Source organism: Empidonax traillii, unplaced genomic scaffold (assembly GCF_003031625.1).
Source record: "Empidonax traillii isolate 1590-97213 ecotype Southwest subspecies unplaced genomic scaffold, ASM303162v1 scaffold4310:size9775, whole genome shotgun sequence".
NCBI classification, from domain to species: Eukaryota; Metazoa; Chordata; class Aves; order Passeriformes; family Tyrannidae; genus Empidonax; species Empidonax traillii.
This window is the reverse complement of record NW_020959503.1, coordinates 496-9,775: the sequence shown is the minus strand read 5'-3', so window position 1 is coordinate 9,775 and position 9,280 is coordinate 496. Positions and strand designations below refer to the sequence as shown.

The 9,280-nt window shown below is 51.0% G+C and overlaps 1 protein-coding gene across 1 annotated transcript; it reads right to left on the bottom strand.

Annotated features, from left to right (window-relative positions):
* Positions 1–157: 157 nt before the first annotated feature.
* LOC114072882 (NAD-dependent malic enzyme, mitochondrial-like) lies at positions 158–7,602 on the bottom strand (the record flags this gene model as incomplete). The annotated part of the gene is made up of 13 exons (XM_027910708.1): positions 7,507–7,602; positions 4,737–4,870; positions 4,159–4,308; positions 3,964–4,039; positions 3,597–3,758; positions 3,314–3,417; positions 3,077–3,186; positions 2,888–2,985; positions 2,387–2,500; positions 2,189–2,303; positions 1,470–1,612; positions 474–576; positions 158–228 (listed from the first exon to the last, which is right to left on the bottom strand). Coding segments are annotated over exons 1-13 (1,476 nt in total), but the record flags the coding sequence as incomplete, so codon positions are not given.
* Positions 7,603–9,280: the final 1,678 nt, after the last annotated feature.

Below are 9,280 nucleotides of genomic sequence, written 5' to 3'. Positions count from 1 at the left end.
CGATGGAAGCTGATACTAGTAAATTATTTAATTATTTTTTTTTTTGGTAAATTAAAACCCTGTTTTTTTGTTTTTTGTTTTTTTTTTAACCAAGCAAACAGGAAAGTTTCATCAAGGCCTGCCCACCGAGTCACCAGGCAAGGCATCTCATGCTCACCTTGGCAGCCTCCAGGAAAACCTTGTCGCTGATGTGCCGAACGCTGCTGAGGATCACCGCCAGGGCCACGCCTGCAACGGGAAGCACCACCCAGAGCCACCCGGAGCGCTGGTTCTGGGGGAAATAACCTCCCCCCCACAGCCGTAGCTCCGAGGGTTATTATCTCCAAGAACAACTTCGAGTTCGTACAAACTTATTCCACCCCCCCCAAAAAAAAATCACAACAACAAACCACCAACCGACTCTTCCGAGTGCCCGAACACCGCCAGCTGCGAGATTTTAAAAGATGAGGGTTTTGGTGGTTGGTTTTTCTTACCTGGAAAGATGTAAGCGTTGTTGCCCTGGCCCGGCTTGAAGGTCCTGCCGTCCTTCAGGGTCACCAGGTCGAAGGGGCTGCCGCTGGCGAACAAGCAGCGGCCCTGCAAGGGGGGAGAGGCAGAGGAGTAATCAGTGCACCCTGAGGGGGGAAAAACCACGTTCTGATGGGCAAACTGAGTTACATTTCAGAGAATTAAAAAGAGCTACCAGAACAAACAGCAGAAGAGGAGAAAAGGTTAGAGAGACAGAAACATTACCAGCTGGAACCAAATCACTCCTGTCCGTTGATTGACCTGTAACGTTTCGCCGCCTGTCCACGTAACCCCACGGGTAGAAATAATAATTTACGGAAAATCCGAGGGAGATATCTTCTCTCCCTTTGGCTCAGACTTTGGCACCACCCCCGTGGCTCACACCACCAGCACCCCCTGAGTTTAACCAGCACCACCAGCAGCTCCTGCATTTATTTATTCGTGCCTTGGCTGCACAAGCAGCTCTGGTTTACTTGCTGTGCGAGAGACTGAAACGCTGCCCAGCTCACTGTTCTGATTAATGCAGCATCAGCTGGGAGAGATGATGAAACCATCTTAATTTGGGGGTTGTGTCCAGGGAAGGGGGCTGGAGCTCCAGGAGAGGCTGAAGGAGCAGGAGGGACCTTCTGGCTCTGCAACTCCCTGATGGATCCACGGGGGGGGGGAACTGGGAATAAGGGACAGAACAAGAACAAACAGCCCCAAGATGTGCCAAGGGAGGTGTAGATTCGATACTAATGAAAATTCCTTTATGGGAAGGGTTGTCCAGCCCTGGGCAGTGGTGGAGTCCTCATCCAGGCCCAGTAAGAGGGAGGGGAACTGTGGGTGTCACGTGGAGACACGGAATTCCACCGCGCCGAGACACGGGGGGGAAAGAGCTCCACCCGTTTACGAGTCACTTGATTTGGGATTGTGTTCCCAAAAAACAAAGACCCCAGCCCCTCTGGCCCCCCCTCACCCACCTCGGTCAGCGTGTAGGCCTCCTCCGCCGTGCACTCGGCCTTGGCCGTGGGGTTGCTGAGGGCGAACACGATGGGCCGCTCGTTGATGGCGGCCATGGCCTTGAGCACGTCGGGGGAGAAGAGCCTGCCGGCCCCTGCCACTCCTGGGGAGCACACAGAGACACAATCAGCACCAACAGCTCGTCTTTCTTACCCCCTGGGGCGTCCTGGGTAAGCCAAGGGGGAGTTACGGGCGATTCGTCCTGGCTGGGTGCTGACGGTGCCCACCTGACCACACCCAAAGCCAAGAGGTGCAGGTGGGTGTTTGGACGGTGGTTACCAACTCTGAGCTGATAAAAACACCCCCCCTCTTCCCCAGAAACTTCGTGCAGAGGCAATCGCAGTCACACCAGGAAATACCTGGAATCTTATCTGCTCTCTGCAGGTTATAAATAAACGCCTGCAGGTGCCGGTGACCCGGCGGGCATCGGGGGATCTGCAGCGCGAAACTGGCTCCTTCCAGCCTTTTCTGACCAGAGGAGCTGATTGGGGGAAGGAAGGTCAGGAAACAAAAAGCCCCAGAACAAGTCAGGTGTTTGTGGCTGCTCCCAGAGATAACTTGCACCAAACCGACCTCCCATTTTCACCAGCAGAGATGCAGATAGTCCTGGAGCCACCTCAGAGATTGAAAAGGCAGCAAACAACCCCAAATTAGGGAAACAAAGAGTGACTTTGCTCACCGATGATGGCTGAAGGCCGGAGCACGTTCACCGCCTCCACAAAGGTCTTGGGTATCTGCTCTGGGGGCCGGTGCGTGAAGGGCTCCTGATTGGAATCTACCTTTTGTTCTCGGCCCTGTGGGTGAAACATCAGTTAACTTTCATCAGAAGGACAGAGTGGGGGGGAAACCTGCACCCTGGGCGTTTCAACAGCCCTACCTGAACCAGCAAGCCGAATTTGTCGTACATCCATATCCGCCCGTAGGCCTCCTCGGCGGAGACGCCGCTCTCCACCATCGCCATGACGATGAGGTTGGCGATTCCCAGGGCGGCCTGGCGGATGAAAGGATTATTAACCAGTCACAAGAGAGAGGTGGTCACCTCCTGGGTGACAGGTGAAGGCTCCTGGGACAACAATGACACGAGTTCTTTTGTCGGCACCGCGGAGGCGATGGTGCTGATGGACCGAGGAGCGCTGCTGCTGAGAAAAGCACCGCGTGGGCGCTTCTCTCTCAGACCGTTAAAATTAACAAGATGCTCTTAACAAATCACAACTTCATGGTCAAACAAATCACAAATTTCCCCTTTAACTACACGCAAGAGCCTGACACTTGATTTTCGAGTCCTTGCGGCGAAATTCGGGGGAGCCCGAACCTCCGCGAGCTCCCCCAGCGGAACCAGAAAATCAACAGCTAAACCCGAGCCCTGAGGAGAACTCACCTCTCCCGCCCCGAGGAACAGCACTTTCTGCTCCGTGAGGGGTTTGCCGGTGGCTTTCTGCGCTGCCAGCAGTCCCGCCAAGGCCACCGAGGCCGTCCCTGCAGAATCAGCAGCGACCTGGGGTGAGCCGAGCGGACCCACGCGACGTGTCCGCGCGTGGGGGTGAGGAAAGCAGAGGGGCCGCCATACCTTGGATGTCGTCGTTGAAGGTGCAGTATTTCTCTCGGTATTTGCGCAGGAAGCGGAAAGCGTTGTGGTTCCCGAAGTCTTCGAACTGGATAAGCGTGTTCTGGCCGTACCTGCCGAGAGTTCTCGTGTTATTATCAGCAGCACGGGAAGAAGAACGACCCGTTTCAACCCCGACGCTTCACTTAATCAGTTATCTTCGGAAACAGGTCCTCCCCCTGCTAGAAACAGCGGCCCTACCTGTCCGTGATGGCCTCCATGAACTCGTCGATCAGGTCGTCGTAGACCTGCGAGCGGTCCCTCTTCTGGTACAGGCCCATGTAGAAGGGATCTTTCAGGAGCGTCTGGGGAAAGGGGACAACCGAATCTGACTCGCTGGTTTCCAGTTTCTTGAAATCAGAAAGCTGACTGCCCCGTTTCCCAGCGCTCCAGCTCCTTCCCAACGCACCCCCGTTCAGAGTAACTGTTGCTTTCTAATCACTGACATTCCACCCTTCCCTGTTCAAAAGCTGATGGCACCCACCGTGTTGTCGGTCCCGACGTCGATGCACACGGGCAGGCATTTATCCGGGTGTATCCCGGCGCAGGCCGTGTACAAGCACAGCTTTCCCACCGGGATTCCCATCCCATACACTCCCAGGTCGCCCAGACCCAATATCCTTTCTCCGTCCGTGACGACGACAGCCTGGGGGAGGGAACGACAACAACAACAACAACAACAACAACAACAAAATAGCAGGTGAAATTAGATATCATCGCTGAAATTTATGAAGGTCAAATCGACCTTCAAACCAGCTGTGGGGTTTTCTTTAAAAAAGCTCAAATGGGACGAAATAAGGGCCAGAAGTAAAATCAGGCAGTGGTGGTGGTGGTGGTGGTGGTGATGGTACCTTAACGTCGTTCTCCGGCCAGTTGTTCACGATCGACCTGATGTGGCCTCTGTCTGAGATGGAAATAAATAACCCTCTGGAGGAAAACGAAACAAACACAAAACAAACAAAAAGCAGAAATATTTAACGGGTGAAAATCAGCTGGTGATCAATTAATAAAATCATAACAGACGCACATCTACGCGCGGTTCTTACTTGGGTCTCCTGAAGATGTGCCCGTACTGGGAGCAGGCGAGGCCCACTGTGGGCGTGTACACGATGGGCATCAGCCGCTCGATGTCGTCCTGCAGCACCCTGTAGAACAGCTTCTCGTTCCTCTCCTGGATCCCCATGATGTAGATATACCTGCGAGTCGACGGGGGGAAAAAGCTTCGGTATTTGGGCTTATTTAAAGAAGAAAATATCGAAGGAAAAGTGAAAGCGAAAAAAAAAACCCAAACAAAAACTTCCCTCGTAAAATCGCAAGTCAGAGCAGTAAACAAAGCTGGGGGAAAACAAAAACAAAACAAAACAAAACAAAAGAGAGCAGCAGTCCTAAACAACCGAAATAAAAACGCAGGGTGTGATAATTACCAGGCGTGCTGATGAGTTAAAGCACAATCACACCGCGTGGGGAAAAGATAACCCGGTGGATTTACTGCAGGACGCAGCTGGGAGTTACCGTTACTGATACAACCCAAACCGAACTTTTCATCCCGAAAACGTTTTCAAAGGCCCCCGACAAGTAAGTTCTTGTTAGTCCCTCGTGTTTCCCGGGAGGAGGAGGCGCTTACTTCTCCAGGGGGTCGGTCATTTTGGCCAGGTTCTTGTGGAAGCGCAAGGCCTGGATGTCCTGGGTCTCTATTTTGGGAGGCAGGAGCCCTTGCAAGCCCAGCATCTGCCGCTCGTGCAGCGTGAAGGCCATGCCCTGGAAAAACGGAGAGGCGAGAAACAATCAGCTCCGCACTGGAGAGCCCCTTCGGGGTTGTTTAGTCTGGAAAAGAGGAGGCTCAGGGGTGACCTGTGGGTCCAAAAGCCACAAAAAGTTTCCTGCTCCGCGTTTTCAGGGCGGGGGAAGAGTTTTAATTAGTGGTTATTTAACGGAATTATTTAATGACAACAATCAGCGCAGCCTGTAAATATTTTTTTCAGCTCGGCTTGTCAGAGAACAGACTTTCACAGGCACGTGCAGAAAGCAAAGCCTGTAATTTGGGATATATTCTTGGTGTGATTAATCGAGGGGTTTCTAATCAATTCAACGCTCTTTAGGGGGAAAAATTAAAAAATCCCGTCATTAAAATAATTACTGCTTTTATGTAATTATCCTCTCTGCTGATTGAAATCACGTTAAATACCGGTTGTTTGGGCGACGCCGGTTTGAGCAGTCCACCTGCTCCTCTGTAATAATTCTAGACTGTAAAGTCATAAAATTAGTGAAGAATCAGAAAGCAAGGAAAAAAAAAGAAAAAGAAAAAAAGAACAAACCTCCCAAAACTTGGGAAACAGATTTGACACCAAATACTGAATTCAATTTATCCCTTTTTTTTTCTGCTAGTATCCTTTTCCTATCAGTAATCACAAGCCATTTGCAAACCATTGTTTCTCTTCTAATATTAAACATAAATAAATTTCAGCTGATGGTTCAGCTCCTGAACTCGAATTTCATCTTTCTGGTGGTTTTTCGGTTCGGCCTTAAATCTTTTTGGGTTTTCCCTCGCGCGCCGACTTTCACTGGGATTAGTTTCCTTAATCCTCTTTAGGGCTCAGAAAACAAACAAAAACAAACAAACAATCAAAAAACCAGGTGTCCCACAGACAAAACAAGGAGGGAATCCGGGCGGGAAAACCCAAACGAATTAATTACTGCACGCGGGAAAACTTTCCCAAACTTTTCTGCTGAGGAGGGGGGAAACAAAGTTCACTGTTGCACAAGATGCCCGCGCTGATAACTGATAAAAAGCTCGTTCAGAAGAACCAACTGATAAAAAGCTCGTTCAGAAGAACCAAAGGTGTCGTTGTTGGATTCAAAGTTTCTCTGCCTTTACCAGCGGGGGGTCAAGGTCAGAAGAACAGGAAATCCCTGATTTCCTCCCTCCTTTCGCTTCTTCAACTGGATTTTGACACCTTGACTCTCCCTCCCACCCCGGGAGCAGCCGCGGGGTGTGGCTGATACAATCCCCCGCTGAATTGTGGTTGTTTGGGGACGGTAATTGCGGACCTTCACCCTTTGGACACCTCCACCCTCCTGTTTTGCAGGCAAAGGTGCCACCCACACACGCAGATCGCTCTGGCTGATGAACCGCTCTCGGCCAACCCGCACCCGTCTCGTTTCCTAACATCAGCTAAAAGCAGAAAAGGCTGGCGGGGGAAGAATCAGAAGGAGAAGAGAAAGCCTTTGGGGGTATTTGGTGAGACACCCCTGAAAAGAAATCGGGGCTGGAAAACCCGGGAGCGAGCGCAGATAAAACCGCGATTAATCTACCGCGATTAATTGGACTGCTAGTAATCTAACGGACCAGCAAAATACCACACGGGAGACGATGGCCACCCACACGGAAGGCAGACTCACTAGGAAAAGTTCCTCGAGATCAGCCTGGGATTCATTTACCACCTGCCAGCCCCTCCTGTAAAATTCATCGTGCATTTCGGGCCCGTGCACACACGCAGATAACGTGTGGATGTGTGTTCCTGATGCTCTGATGAAGCTACAAATCTGTCAGCGCAGGAGAACGGTGATTAATGAATTCAGGAAAAGAAAGAAGGGGCATCACCAAAGTCTGGGGTGGCGGACTCACAAATCATCAGTTCTGCGCCGGAAGAAGAAATCCCGGCCCATCTGAAGGAATAAAAATTTAATCATCAGCACTCGAGCGGAGGAGGACGGGCGAGAAAAGCAGGAAAATTCCAGGGTTAAAAAAAAAACCCAATAAAAATAAAAATATGGAAGGATGCTGCCACTGGAAAAACCAGTAAAAAAACGAGCTATTGGTTTTGTTTCTGAATGCTGTTGCGTAATCATCATCATCGTTTGGAAAAGCTTACAGGGGTTGAAGTAATTTCCATGTCAAAGTGTTGGCGGCTCAGAAAGACCCGAGATAATCTGACCCTGACAAATCGCAGCAATCGACTCTTTCCTCCTTCCCCTGACACAGCAATCCCCTCTCTCAGAGGCAGGGAGGGTTGTCATCCCCTCTCCTGACCCCTTCAGGCTGCTGAAACCCCCTCACCTGGTTTCTTAGCGCTTTTAATCAGCACATTAACGGGTTCCAAAATTCCTGAAGGCCACTACTACCAAATTAATTTCAGGTGCTCGGGTCAGCCTCTGCACAGGGATGTTCCTGGGTGATGTGGCTCGGTCTCCCAGGAAAAAAAAGCAGGATTAGGGGCAGAGAGGCTGATGCGTCACCGGCGAGACATCTATCTACAAACCGTGACCTAAGGACTGCATGTTAGCCAGAGCTTGACTTCAGCTCCAAAGAAACCAGCCAGCAGCCAGCAACCCTTCACCTGGCAGCGGAATCAGCAGCAGAAGCGCCAGTGGGGAGTCCACCTTTGGGAACAGACCTTGTTGGTCCGCGGGTTGAGCATCAGCGGCTTGCCCTTCTCCTTGGTGTGGAGGAGGCGGCACGGCGAGGCGGCTGCCCTCAGTCGGGAGAACATCCTCTGCTCCTGGGGGGTGCTGCACCTGAGGGGGGCAGAGAAACAAAGCACAAGTCACAGGGGGGGCAGAGGAATCAGAAATCAGCACGCGCGCCAAGCGATGATATCACCCGTCGATGATAACGATGATAACGGCCGGAAATCGCGCGGGAACAGAGGGAAGGGTTTGGGGATGCTGGGGGGGTGTTTTGGGACTCCCCCCTCTCTCGTCTTCATCTTCCAGACCTTCTAGGCCTGAAGGTTGTTGGGTCTCTGGTTGTATCTTCTTGCACGGGGGGTTAGGATGTTGCGCCTTGAAAAAGGAGATTAAATACGCTCAAGAATTTAGGGGATCGACACGGGAATGGGTTTGAGCTGGTGTGTTAAAGGGTGATATTGCTGCTACTCTAAAATCTACCTTTTCCTACGTAACCGCTTCGAAGATCTACAGAAATTAAAGATAAAAAAAAAAATCAAAACATCAAAACTCCCAAGGTATCAGCCCGAACGTTCAGGGGTACAACAGCCAGAAATGGGGGGAGAGACCCCAAAATTGGGGATCAAACCCCCCGAAACGGAGGGGGAAACACCCCAAAAAAGGGGACAGAGACCCAAAAATGGGGAGAAAACACACCCAAAACCAGCGAGGAGAAAAACCCCAGAACGGGAATATAAAACCCCCCCCAAAACGGAGATTAAACACCCCAAAAACAGGGAGGAGACACCCCGTGGTTGGGATTTTTAACGTCTTCCAGACGGGAGACAAAAATTGGATTAAGGAACGAAAACTTCATTATCTCAATGCTTCGGAAGACCTTTCTAATAATCAAATCGACGCGTCATCAGCTTTTTAAGAGGGGGCAGAGACCGGACTACGGGGCTGAGGGTTTTCTCGGAAATAGAGCAAAGAGGGAGGATCGAGTTTCACTTTCCACTTAGTCCCTCTGTTTAGATCCAGGAGATATGATCCCCGATGGATTTAGCATTAAACCCGACTGGTTGCTGCTCTCTCTCCTTCTGATCGTCCCCCTGTATTTCTGTTTCGCCTCACTCACTCCCCCCCCCCGCGTATCAGATCGCAGCTCTTATCAGCAGGCATCTGCTCCGGGTCAAACTAATTACCAAGCGCCCTTATCTGGGAGCAAACGTTTTTTTTTAGTTGTTGTTGCTGATTACAGACTCGTTAAATTGCAAAAGGGGGAGAAGGTTCACCGCGTTCTTCTTCGGGAGAGCCGTCAATTAAAAGCCAGGTCTGCTTCGATTACTGACCTGTGGGTCCCACCTGATTGCTCGGGGTCCCTCCCAGCGGTGGAATCCCGTGTCAATGAAGAGTTCCAGCCCTTCTTTCATCTACAGGAATGGCCCCGTGCCACCACTTTTTTTCTGGCTGTTTATTTTTTAAGCCAGCAACAAGCAGGCAAGCTTTGCCTTACCCCGAGCATGACACAAACCAGGCACACGCACCGGCTGGTTTCATCACCTCAGCAGATAAAACAGCCTGAAATTATTGCACCGACTACAAAAGGGGGTTATTTGGGAAGCCCGACAGCATCAGAAAACCTCTCAGCACGAGCAGAAAGTTGAATTACCTGCTACTGAAGCAGAACCAAACCCCACCAGAGCGCTGTATTTCTGTACATTAATCGACCTGACCTAAATATCCCGACCCTTGAGAATCAGAAAGTGGAAACTGCAGCAG